Source organism: Lactuca serriola, chromosome 7, assembly GCF_051521515.1.
Source record: "Lactuca serriola cultivar US96UC23 chromosome 7, Lser_US96UC23_V15, whole genome shotgun sequence".
Taxonomy (NCBI): domain Eukaryota; kingdom Viridiplantae; phylum Streptophyta; class Magnoliopsida; order Asterales; family Asteraceae; genus Lactuca; species Lactuca serriola.
The window spans coordinates 15,302,566-15,315,775 of NC_136414.1; the positions used below are offsets into that span (position 1 = coordinate 15,302,566).

Here is a 13,210-nt window from a genome sequence, read left to right on the forward strand (position 1 = left end):
CTATCAAATTGTTCCTCTTCTTGTGATCTTCTCCCTATTTAAACTAGTCATCCCCATTAAATAATTTCATTAAAGTTAAAAGAAAATCTGTCATTGCTAATATTCTTATGTAAGTATAATCATAGTTGGTAAATTATATTGCTTTTGTGTGTTACAAAACAAGTACACAATATTGTATTAATTAATCCACATGATATAACAGTTACATACAATATGTATTCCTATTGTACACATGAAAATCATGGTAAGTTGAAACTTGAAGAGATTGGATTGTCTTTGAGAAAATCGTACATTATTATATACATTTTTTCCTAAACTTAATGGAATAAAGCTCAAATAAAATGAATAAACAATAAAAGTCTCACATTTCCCTTGAAATTGTCAGCAAAACAACAATGAGAATTTAGAGAAGCTTATTCTTGGATTATCCGACTATATGAAGATATATTATATTAAAAAATATATATATATAATTCACAGCTAAAAATAGATATATTAATTAAGAATATGGCATGATCTTTTACATATCAAATCGTTCAAGATCATTTTGAATCACTCTGAAGAATGTTCATAATTGAAAGCGCCACAGCAGACAATTGAAACGTTGCATCATTTTTCTTGGTAAGTGGAGAAATGACGCCCTTTTTCTCTTTAAACCCATCTTCACAAGTTGTAGCAGCATCCATAACCGAACTTATCTGTACGTTTGCATCAAAATAACGCTTGGAATTGTAACTCTTCATGGCCTGTTTGATACTCGGGATAGCATCAGAGTAGAGTTCAAAACAATCATCCAAACACGACTTTACATAAGGATCAAGCTTCTTTGTGTTGTTTTTCAGCAACTGTTTGATGTAACATCTGGTATCAGTAAGGTTATATCGTGTTAGTCTGATGGACATCATCCCAAGGCCATTAAGGTCGGCGCAGTGGCTAGCTGGTGCAGCTTGGAGAGAGGAGGTGCAAAATTGGAGCTTCACATTGGGGTCTTGTTGTGAGGAGGTTTTGCAAGTGTCGTAGATGAGGTTTTGGCCATTGATGCTCAGGAAAAACAAAGAAAGTAAAAGGAAGAGAAGAAAGAAAGATGAAAGAAATGATGGAGGATTCATTTTTGTTGTGTGCTTCGGAAGGGATGCGGTGAGGGTGAGGGTATGAGGGGAATGTTTCTTGTTTTTTTTAAGGAACAATGAGTGGATTTATACAAGGAGAGGAAGGCAAAAAGTTGTGTTTGGTAGGAAACAAGAAACTTTTGGAAATAGATAACTTTTTTTTGTTCCATTATATTTTTCATTAAATCTGGAAAAAAGTTCTTAGTTTTTAGTCTAATTTATGAAAAAATCTTAAACTAAATTTTATTTAAAAAAACACAAAATATCTGTTAAAACTTCGAAAAAACCATTTTTGACCAGTTTCGTAGATTTTTCGTTAGTTTGGTCAAAATATTAGGACTTTTCAGAAAATTACTATGAAATTAATGGATATTATTATTATTAATAATCATTTATAAATATAACAAATATTTTTTATTATAAAAAAAGAAAATACATTTTTTTGTTAATTTATAGGAATATAATGGTGAACTAGGTACTCCTCTATTGTTTGTTGACCACTTCAAACTCTCAATGTTCATTTTATGTATCGCTGTGGCTCAATGTTCATTTTATGTATCGTTGTGAGTGTTATAGTGAGATGTATTATGTACGTTTCTCCAATTAAATACAAAAGTTGATAATATTTATTAACACACAATCAATAAGTGTCTACTTGTTGTTAAGCGTGACGCCATAGGGCCACATGTTATTAGAAAATATCATTACGCATTGATTGTTAGACATATAGATCTTTCATTATGTTTTTTAATCTAACTACCACCTAACCTACATACATTACCCGGTAACAACCATCGAATTACACGCATGTATCGAGAGTGAAAAGTAAACTTTGAATGACAATTTAAATAGATAATCACTTTCATTTGTTTCCATATAAATTGTCATTCCTAGAAATTAGCAATAAATATATTTCCTTTGTTTATAGTAAAAATATTTGAAATGTTTATAAATGATTTGTTAATAATAATGTCCATTAATTTCATGGTAATTTTCTTATAAGTCTCGATATTTTGGTTATCGGGTAATTTTCAGAAAAATCATAAAGTTTTGATCAAACTAACAGAAAATGATAGAATACCGGCTAAATCTGTAAAACCGATCGAAAATGTTTTTTTTTTTTCGAAATTTTAGCAGGTATTCTATGTTTTTTTGTAAACAAAATTTAGTTTGAGATTTTTTCATAAATTAGACTAAAATATTATGACTTTTTTGGAGATACAAAACAAATATCACGCTTAAAAATGAAGATAAGAAACAAGTAAACCGATGTTTATTAAATGGTTAAACGTAAGAGAGATCAAAATACGTTTACTTATACGTTTAATATGTCATTTTACTTTTATTTATATGTTTAATATATCATTTTACTTTCAATCCTTCTATTACAACATTGTATTTCCCATATTTATATTTCGAAGTGTATTTGAACATAAAAGTTTTTGAATCACTAAAAGTACACAAGTCAACATCAAACCTAACAAACATGTTCCTTCACTTCCCAATACGCCAAAATCAATAAGAAACGTTATCTAAATACAATGAAACCAATGGTTTTCGCTTAATGATTTCTAAAATGCATGAAAACCTAATGAACTAACGTAAATATTCATATATTGATGATTCCCCAACGAATTTTAGCATTTCAATATACTAGAAATCCATAAATTTACTTGATTACTCATTGGTTCGATCACATCGCTCTCAAATGCTCTTATGACCCTTTTCTTTCTCGTTTATTCAAATCATAATAAAAAACCCTAATAGAATTGTTAATTCCCTTTTTATATATGACATTATATAATTCATATGTAAATAACAAGTAACTACAATTATAACTAGTTTCCCACTCTTCCTTCAATTAGGCTAATTATGTTATAATATCAAATTATTGTCACAAATTAAATATAAAAGTCAAATAGTGGATTTTTATTCACGGTTAACCTACAAATGCTAAAAATTTATTTATGTGTATTACAAGTAGGACCTGAGTGTGTCTCATACTTGCAGTTTACTAGTCATCATGTTATAGACGTACTAGCAATACGACCCCTTAGCAATTTTAGATATTTTATTTATATGTTTATAAAAGTTTTATTCTATATGTACCCTCCCAATTGCTTGGTGTATCCCCTATTTGAGTGGATAAATATATTTGCTTGATTTTTTATGTGAGTGTGGGATACATATAATAACACTCTTATAAATTTTTTGAATAGGTGTGAGGCCATGAGGTGTTAGCAACCTACTAGAGACGCCGATATGGCACATCATAGACGCATACCCAATCGGCACCCACACCATTAAAGAAAAAAAACATAACTAAAACTGATTATTTTTTATTATTTTGCAGATTGTGTTTTTTTATATGAAACTTTCATGCAATGACAATTCACTTCTCTTGCAACGACTATACTAATATTGTAAACGTCCTAAAAATAGGACCCAAAAACTTTATTTTTAATTTAAATAAAACGGTACTTCAAAACATTGTCATACAACCCAATTAGACCAAAGTATGACAATACATCATATCATATCAGAGTAAATCTCAAAATACGGAAAAAGGTGGTGTGTGCTCTGCAATCACCCAAGACTCTTCCCTTTTGATCCTGAAGTACCTTAAACATAAAGTGAAAATCGTAAGCAAAAAACTTAGTGAGTTCCCCAAAATATCACATACCATACATAATAAACACATATTGGGCCCCCGCCCCACATCGGCCCTTGCCCGACATCGAGTCCCACTTGGCCTCGGGCCTCGCCCGACATCGAGCCCCGATTAGGGTACAGAGCTGTCACTCATTAGGCCTCGCCTGACATCGGGCCCCGCCTGGTACACATTCAAACATATAACCATATAATCATGCTAACACATATAAACATCACAAAGCCAATGGCACACATTCTATCATCGGACCTCGCCCGACATCAAGGCCTGCCCGGTATACATACATAACACATACAAGAGTCACGCAAACATCTAGTATCCTAACATAATAATATTGGGTCGGAATTAGTGCCTTCAACCCGCTAAACCCAGTAAGGAAGCTCACCTCAACCTATTGAATCTCACAGACAAATCTCTGACTGTTGGCCCGTTAAAATCTCCGCGCTATCAATCACAAAATAGTCACCTGAAGCCCAAATATGGCCTAAATCCCTTCATGGGCCTTCAACCAAAAGAGTCCAATAAAATAGCATCAACCCAAAAATAGAATTTTGATGGTCCAACAAGGCCCAAGGTTACTAAGGTCCAACATGGACCCAATATCGAAAAGCCCAAAGTTTTGGAGCCCATTGCTGAGTACACGGGGTGTACTCAGCTCGTACGCTTAGTGTACTCGCTCGGGGGCTTAGTACACCCAACGTACTCCCCAGTTATGGCTCGGGGGCTTTATTATGCCCAAATATGGCTCGGGGGCTTAATACGCCCAAATCCCTTTATTAAGCCCAAATATGGCTCGGGGGCTTGTAGTACTAGCTTGTACGCTCAACGTACTCCCCAGTTTGGCCAATTTCCATCATTAAGCTCTTATTCGGTTAAGACATCAACCCAAAACTCAAATATGACTTCTTTAAGGTGGTTTATCGTGTAAAATTGGCAACTTTACATGCATACATGACTTAATGGGGTTCTATAGCTCAAAAGAGCTTAATAAAGGGTCTTAACACATGCATTAGTTCATAAAAACCTCAAAGCTTGCATTTTTATGGACAAATGGACCAAAAGAACCCTAGATCTAGCATCAATCACTTCTAAAGTAAATCAAGAGGCTCAACTATCATTCCAAGGACTCAAAAAGCACAAAATGGCACAAAAACTAGATCTAGCATCATAGATTAGCAAGATGAGAGCTTTTTACCTCATAAGGATAGCAAATGGTGAACTAATTTTAGATCCTCAAGCTCCAAGCACAACTCTAAATGGTTCACTTCTTCTTCTCCTTCATAAAGCACTAACCAACACACTTTATGGCTCAAAACTCTCAAGATCTCATTAGGGTTTCATTTTCTGGACAAGAGGTGATGGAGGTTATTTAAACATAACCAAATGAGGCCATCATAAGGCTTAAATAGGATGCAATACCCTGAAAATTAGGGTTTCATTATCTACACGTACGCTATATGTACACAATTGTATCACTGTGCATAAAATTTGTTTAATATTTATGCACAAAAAATGTTTTTATATTAAAATAAAGTTATTTAATTAAATTAAAAAAAGAAAATAAAAAAAAATTAAAGGGCTAGAAATGTTACCGTTCCCTACCAAATGTTAAGATTAGATGTTAAATTGTTAGAAATGAGATGACACTCCAAAATATGACGAGACAAGGTGTTAGGTTACCGCTCCACATAAACAAACAAAATCAAACACATCATATTTTTTCCACCTACAAATTTCATATAGTTTCAAAGCAAAATCTAAAACGGCCTGCACTTTAATCTTTATGTGTAATTACCAAATAGCTTGCTTTTGCTGTCAATTCTAGGGTTTACATTTTTGTTTCTCAAATATCAATTTTATATGGCAAAACCCTCCTGATGCTAACAAACAAAACCCTCTCATCTCGTCTCCCAAAACCACCTTCCGAACCTACACCTCTACCCACACCCAAAAAGCACAGCAACAGATAAGAAACTCACATGAGCTTTGATCCCCAGAATATGTTATGAAGAAGAATACGTATAATTTTGTAAAATTAGAGAAACAGAGGAACATACCGTAAATAACATCGACGTCTTCATGCTCGTTACTAAAACGCACATTCCACATCGTCAACGACATCCTAAACTTGGTCGATCAACAGTCGACAAATAGCAGTTAGGGCTTTCAATGAGAGAATTTTCAGGGAGGAAGGAAGACGCTTTGGACTACAAATACGTATTAGTCTTGGTATATGAAATGGGGTTTTAAATATAGGGAGGATCGATGCAATAATCATCACGATTTTAATTATATCTTCAAATGGGCGGCAGTAGGAAACACATGTTAAAAGACCAAATTGTCCATCATGTGCTTGGCACATGGAATAACTTAACGACTATAGCAAACGTCGTTGGGACACGGGACCATATGCGCAACAAGAAAATAGTTTAAGGATGAGCTGCGTTCAAATTGAAAAGTCGGGACCTTATTCAAAATAAGTATATAACCACAGGGACGATTTTTGTAATTCTCTCTAAAATAAAGTTATTTAATTAAATTAAAAAAAGAAAATAAAAAAAATTAAAGGGCTAGAAATGTTACCGTTCCCTACCAAATGTTAAGATTAGATGTTAAATTGTTAGAAATGAGATGACACTCCAAAATATGACGAGACAAGGTGTTAGGTTACCGCTCCACATAAACAAACAAAATCAAACACATCACATTTTTTCCACCTACAAATTTCATATAGTTTCAAAGCAAAATCTAAAACGGCCTGCACTTTAATCTTTATGTGTAATTACCAAATAGCTTGCTTTTGCTGTCAATTCTAGGGTTTACATTTTTGTTTCTCAAATATCAATTTTATATGGCAAAACCCTCCTGATGCTAACAAACAAAACCCTCTCATCTCGTCTCCCAAAACCACCTTCCGAACCTACACCTCTACCCACACCCAAAAAGCACAGCAACAGATAAGAAACTCACATTTCTTCGATTCGTGAAGAGAAACAATGGCTAATCTCAGAACTTCAATGGACGCAGCATTTTATGACCTACGCATAGCCACTCCACAGACCCTCCACGGCTCTGCGCGCTCAATTCCCGGCGAGCCTGCGCCGTTGGACGGAGCACCTTCCAGTAAACTTCTCAGAATGCAACAGTTATGGTTTTTGGGACAAGGGTTTCCGTTGGGTGTAATTCCCGCTTATGCCCCACCTTTGTATTCCTCCTCACAAAAGGAGTCGGGTTCTTTATCTCTTCAGACTATTTGGTCGAAACAACCTGCAGAAAACTGGTATGTCTTCTTTTATTTTTAGTTTATGGGATAAATTTTGACATTGAAGGAATACCCATTTGATTGTTTTTGTAAAATTCTGTGTTGTGATAATTACTTTTGACCTAGTGAAGACAATTTTGGAATCCAAAGAATTCATATGGTGTGGATTCAATTAAACTTCTGTAAACACTGATGATGGTAGTTATTAATTCATTTCATTAACTTCATAGCATCAATGGTTCTATGTGGTAAAATCAAATAGATTCATATTAATGATGATCATCAGAATTTTGTAAGTTGGCTCCTAAATGAATCCAAATTTTGGAACATTTGGGTTGGTGGTGTTTCTTTTCCCCATGTATATCAATTTTATCTCCCATTTTTGTCCATATTTTAGTTCTCACGGGCTTCAGTTCTCTTTCAGTATGTCTCGTTAGTTACATCTAAACTAGTTTTCAATATTTTGTTAAAAAGAAATTATCAAGACAACTTATTTTAAAATTTTCTCCAATTATAGCAGTGAGAATTGCTTTATTATTTTGTAAAAAAAAATTATCAAGACAACTTACTGTAACAGGAAGAAACAAAACTAGAATGCTATGATAAACAAATAAACAAAAGCATTGCTATTTCTCACATACCATGATCTTTAATATGTACAGGTGGGTTGGACTTATTGGGCAAATTCGTCCAATAAAATTAATATCATCAGTTGCATCAGAAGCTCTTCAAGCCGATCTAACATTGCCTAGTATTAAAAGTGTTGTCAAGAACTTTTTTGACAAATCATTTTATTCAATTGGTTTAATGTCCCACCTGGATGTGGGCCCCTTAACTTCCGTGGTGGTCAACGTAGAAAAGGATGGTCAAAGGAAGAATCGTCATACCAAGGCCCTTATCCATCACAAGGCAAAGTCTAGATTTCATCTTCATCCTTTTATCATCTTAGACTCTTAGTTGATACTTGTATTTAAAAAATGATATCTAGATTTTATAATGATTTTAACATCAATACTTTTGTATTCATAGTTCAGCTACCCGATCATGATTTAACTTTGGAAGCTGCTTGGCCGGAGCTTTTTGTGGACAGGAATGGAAAATACTGGGACATGCCTGAGTCAATATCATTAGACTGTGCATCTCTTATCTCTGAGTCAGGTTTAAGGTACCACTTTGGCATCCATAGAAATGGTGGTGCTGCCAAGGCGGCGTTGGATTCCGGCGAGGATCCGGTTCCAATTCCGGCTTCTTTAAACCCTGGAATTTGTGCAAAAGCCGCCTTTTCGTATGAAAAAAGTAAAGACCTTTGGAGGGAACTTGAAACGAAAGAGGATTTGAAATTGGTGAAGAGAAGGGAGGGGAGTTTTAGGAATTCGGCTTATGATTTACGCATGAAGGAACCACATGCTGCAATATCTGGAATTTTTGGTAAATCTCTTCATCCTTGGGCCCCGTTTGTTACACATGACATGACTGAACAAGTTGTACTTGTACTGTTTTTTCGTTTAATGTTTAATTGTTTTTGTGTTTGTTGGTTTTTTTTTTGTTTTAATTATGAGATTTTGTTATTTACGTATTTGCCCTTCAAATGGTAGGCGGTAACTGTGAGGCGTGGCTGACAAACAACAAGAGACCATTTGGTGTAGATTTATTTGGATCGATTTGCTTTGCTTATCAACACGGGAAATTTAGAAAAGATTATGGTGACCTCACTCGAGTTGATGCTCGTTTGGACGTGCCTTCGGTTTCTTCAATTTCACCCAAACTAAATTTGATCCTACAACAACAGGTACATTTATCCAGACAATACTTTATATAGACTGTGGGCCCTTAGATTTGGAAGTACAGTTTTTGAGATCTTTTTTACATTTTTATTTGCAGATTGCGGGACCCATTGTTTTTAGGGTAAATTCAAGGGTATCATTGGGACGTGGTGTACACATAGAGGATGTAATATACAGTTTGAATTACTCCTTGAGGCTACTAGAATCAGGGAAAGTGGTAGCTTGGTATTCTCCCAAGAGAAAGGAGGGGATGGTTGAGTTGCGTGTTTTTGAATTTTAAGGATAATTTATGTCAACTTGGTAATCTTCGAGGGGTAGGTATGTTATTGTTGAGTTCTTTTTGTTTTCTTGGTTAGATGTGGAAATTTGTTGGAGATGAGAAAGATCATAATGTTAAAAAGAACATACATGAGGTTATTGGAGTGTTGAGGATTAATTTTGAGTTGGGTTTTGTGGATTGTGATTGCTTATAACTTTACAAAGGCAAAGAAAAATTAAATTGAGTTTTTAATCTGATTATTTGATTATTGCAATTTGAAGTGATAGATAATTAGATTATAAGGTTTAGGTAGATTAATTTTGACTTTAATTATATTTGATTGGGGCTAAATAACTAGTTTTTTAATAATTATTATAGGACTAGTTGCAACAAAACATAATAGCTAGAGAGTATATACTCCTTGTGATTCAAATAATACAAATCTCTACGCAAAATTAAGCGTAAAAGTTGGGAAACTTTTAGAAGATTTAAAAAAATCTCTCCTTAAATCCTATGTAAACTTCATTGATCAAACCGCAAAGTATAGTGTACATCTTCAACAATTGTCTCGTTTGTCTTCACATATCCACCATTAAAAACAAAACAAACCAAAAAACACCCAAATCAAAAGGAATCTATTATAAACTTGGACACACTTACTATATGTAGCAAAATCTCAACAAAAAACTACACATCTTTATATGTTATTAGACACAATAATGTATTGTGCATGATACATGCAAGCATGTATCTGTTTAGGGTTTAGGGTTATGCCTAATACATAGATAAATGTATGTATGTATCAGGCACAAAAATAATATCTGAATATGGGGTTTCATTCTTTAATATCTTCCGACATCTTCCTAAGCATATCTTCCAAATCTTGAATTTGTTTATCTTTTTCTTCAATAAGATCATTTGCATTTTGCAACGCTTCACTATTATATTCGGCTTGTTCTTCCATCATCCTCAAATACTGTAAAGCTTCCGTATAAAGTTCCGCCTTTTCCTCTTGCAATCTAGTAATCATAGCCATTGCTTGATTTGTAGCAACAGCCGAAGCATTTCTTTCTTCCTCCAATTCTTTATACAAAGCACCCATAAGTTTCTTATCATGTTCAACTTGTCTTCTCAATCTATCAACAACACTTTCTCCATCAATCTCACTCACAATGCTTCCATCCAATGAAATATTGGACTCATTTCTTTCCAAAGAGATTCTTCTTTGAAGAAATTGGATTCCCGAAAGTTCATCGTTATTAAAGGATAGTTTCGGGCTTATTAGATTGTCATTGGATCGGTGGGATAGTAGGATTTTTAAGTCTTCGTTGACTTTTGTTGAAGATTCTTTGAAGGATTTTTGGTCTAGAAACTTCCCGGAGAGTTGTCTTGCTTTAGTGCTTATTGCGAGTTTATAAGCATCACCAAGATCTAAATAGTTTGACATTTGGTGGCCATTTGTAGTTGTGCATGGCTCGGTTTCGGTTTCTGTAATGGGATCTTTGATTGCTTCATTTGTTTTCGGAGGATCATCTGCAAACAGACAACCTGTGTTACTGATACCGATACTGATACTGTTAAAACCGGTAGGATATAGAGGTAATGTTACTTGGCTATGACATACTAGGCATGAGATAGAGATGATATATTATAGCAAATGAGTGAGTGTTTGAACTTGGACTTACCTATCTCTAGAGATGCATCCACAGGAGTTTCTGCAATATTAGCTGATGGAGCCTCTTCCAGTGAGTTTTGCTCAGTCATCAAAGGCATATCTTCCTTTTTTTCATCATTCTGCCATTTTAGTTCCTCTGCATCTCGTGCTACAACGGTTGCAGGAAGATCTTGAAGATCAGGAACTTCAATTTGTGAATCAGACTTCAAAAGAACCTCAGGGACAAGATCACGGGTAGTTTCATTATCAGAAACCAAGAGTTCTGATTCATTATCAGAATTAACATCAACTTTCTGATATTCAACCTCTAACGAATGATTAATTTGAACCTTTTGAAGATCAGAAGATCTACACGATTCAAGAGACTTGTCCACGAAAATGTTCTTTTCGTTCTTACAATGCTCTCCATTTTCAGATAAAGATTCAGAAGCATCGTGAATTGAACTGGCATGAAGCAAGTTTTTATCATGAACATGGCGAAGAACTAAAGAAGAAAGATAGGATTTGTGATGATTACAAATGGAATCCCAGTAAATTCCTGCTTTATCCTTGGATAGAAGATGATCGTATCTTGTGCAAAGTAGACATGGGCCTTGAAGTTGACAGTAGGATGCGAATTTTGCAATCAAGTATGTGAAACATGCTTCAATGAACAATAAGAAGATGAGCAGCCATTCGGAAACTGCAAACTCTAAAGCCTTTGAAAGTCTCTGAAAATAATTGTGGGACTGAAAAGAGAAATTATTCTTTGGATCCATTTTGAAGATGCTGATTTCCAACCAAATAAAATAACAGATCGATTATCCAGGAATCGTGCTGAAAAAAATAAAATTCGAGCAAAAAACACAGTAAATAAACTGGTGATAATCAAGAAATATGTATAGAAGGAGGTCAAGCTCTAAGGGTGATTGGATGTGCGTTATGAGTGATTTTGTGAAGCAACTGGAAATGTTTCAAACAAGAAGCTAATAACAGTATAACAACAGTTTATTTTGGATAGAGAAGAACAAATTCGGCTAATTAGCTTTACAACAACCGTGGAAAGTTGACTTTTTGGTCAAACTTGAGTTCTAGCATTTACGATTTAAAAATGAATGCATATTCTTTAAATTCAGTGGAAAACTTGAAATTATACTCAATGGATGAGATCTATAACAGAGAAGTTCCACTATAGCAAAAATTATTCATAGATTTAGGACAAGAAAAAAAAATCTGAGATTCTAAGGCTTGATCAATCTAAAAAACTAGAAACATAACGAGATTTCGTAGCTCTAAAGCACAACCTATTGATCATGAAACAGATTCAGACCTTTAAGCTAGAAGTAGTAACAAATCAACATCCAAATTGAAATCATAAGTTACCATTTCATTTACCAGATTACAACAGCAAAAACTGACAAACAACTTAGGGTTTTGTTGAATAAGATCAAACGAATATGAATAACATGATAAAATAACTGATGAGAAGCAAGATCAAACCTGATAATACAGTGAAGACTTAAAGTAGAAGTAGAAGTGTTGTGCTGAAATCAAATGAAATTACAATCAAGAACCGATCTCCTGGATTGAAATTGTTATAGTTAAACAACCAGTTGATTGTAATTTGTGAATGGAATCAAAGAGGATGGAGTTCCAGCGTATATGCACGTTTTGTGTAGGTCTGAAAGCTATAAAATCCAAAGAAAGGTAAGAAGTCGGATGTGGGCTACCGAAAGGAGCATTAAAGCAGAGCCATCATCGACCCTGAGGACCAACTTTTGAGTCCACTTATTGGACATGACGCGATTTTTTTGGATTATTAAACGAATGTAATTGTAAATATGGGCAATTTGTATAAAAGAAACTTAAAGCAAATTATAATTTTCGTCTTATCTAAAAAGCGTTGCATCATGTCCTTTAAAAATATAGTTACGTCTAAAATTTGTATGACATGGTTGTTAAATCGACACCGACAACTTGGAGACGTCAACTTATAAGTTATATCATGCTACTTTCAGAAAAGGGCATATCAGTCATTTAACTTATTTATTCTTAACTTTTTTTTTTCAATGATTTTTAGACCAAATTCATAAACTTCATAAAATTTATATCATCATAAATTGTATCAAAATCAAAATTAAACTTTATAATTTGGGCTCAAGACACGTCAACCCATTCACATGGAGGAGACGATGTTGTTCTTTGACAAAGGGTTGTGCGGGACGATTGAGGATATTGTGGTTTGTGGTGACTCTTTCTTTGGCGACATACAATGGCGAATTGTTTCCCTACCCATTAGGTTTGGTGGTTTGGGTTTGTATTCGGCAGTAGAGGCTATCCATATGCTTTTGTTGTCTCAATGGCCCAATCTTGAGTGTTGCAAGACCACGTCTTACGGGATAATAGTATATGTGGTATGAATTTTGATTATGTTTGTGTCTTGGCTTCTCTTCGTAACAAGCTTCCCGACA

General features: G+C 34.3%; 3 protein-coding genes across 3 annotated transcripts; 1 reads left to right on the plus strand and 2 right to left on the minus strand.

Moving 5' to 3' along the window:
- Positions 1-342: 342 nt before the first annotated feature.
- Positions 343-1,161, minus strand: LOC145062239 (putative invertase inhibitor). The gene has a single exon (XM_079009870.1). The coding sequence runs from the start codon at positions 1,107-1,109 to the stop codon at positions 543-545; it is 567 nt and encodes a 188-aa protein (XP_078865996.1). The 5' UTR covers positions 1,110-1,161; the 3' UTR covers positions 343-542.
- A 5,436-nt stretch (positions 1,162-6,597) lies between these two features.
- Positions 6,598-9,268, plus strand: LOC145062654 (TRIGALACTOSYLDIACYLGLYCEROL-like protein). Its single transcript, XM_079010235.1, has 5 exons — positions 6,598-7,060; positions 7,705-7,951; positions 8,077-8,470; positions 8,638-8,831; positions 8,924-9,268. The coding sequence occupies exons 1-5, from the start codon at positions 6,777-6,779 to the stop codon at positions 9,104-9,106; spliced, it is 1,302 nt and encodes a 433-aa protein (XP_078866361.1). The 5' UTR covers positions 6,598-6,776; the 3' UTR covers positions 9,107-9,268.
- Positions 9,269-9,586: 318 nt separating this feature from the next.
- On the minus strand, positions 9,587-12,540 carry LOC145062532 (putative myosin-binding protein 5). The gene is made up of 3 exons (XM_079010123.1): positions 12,240-12,540; positions 10,771-11,576; positions 9,587-10,618 (listed from the first exon to the last, which is right to left on the minus strand). The coding sequence occupies exons 2-3, from the start codon at positions 11,516-11,518 to the stop codon at positions 9,921-9,923; spliced, it is 1,446 nt and encodes a 481-aa protein (XP_078866249.1). The 5' UTR covers positions 11,519-11,576; positions 12,240-12,540; the 3' UTR covers positions 9,587-9,920.
- Between the last annotated feature and the right edge of the window lie 670 nt (positions 12,541-13,210).

Excerpts from the sequence above, each read along its gene's own strand:
- LOC145062239 (XM_079009870.1), bottom strand. The coding sequence starts at position 1,109 with ATGAATCCTCCATCATTTCTTTCATCTTTCTTTCTTCTCTTCCTTTTA.
- LOC145062654 (XM_079010235.1), top strand. The coding sequence starts at position 6,777 with ATGGCTAATCTCAGAACTTCAATGGACGCAGCATTTTATGACCTACGC. Across the intron at positions 7,061-7,704 it reads AAACAACCTGCAGAAAACTG|GTGGGTTGGACTTATTGGGC; the intron begins GTATGTCTTCTT and ends TAATATGTACAG. Across the intron at positions 8,471-8,637 it reads TGCAATATCTGGAATTTTTG|GCGGTAACTGTGAGGCGTGG; the intron begins GTAAATCTCTTC and ends TTCAAATGGTAG.
- LOC145062532 (XM_079010123.1), bottom strand. The coding sequence starts at position 11,518 with ATGGATCCAAAGAATAATTTCTCTTTTCAGTCCCACAATTATTTTCAG. Across the intron at positions 10,619-10,770 it reads GGATGCATCTCTAGAGATAG|ATGATCCTCCGAAAACAAAT; the intron begins GTAAGTCCAAGT and ends GTCTGTTTGCAG.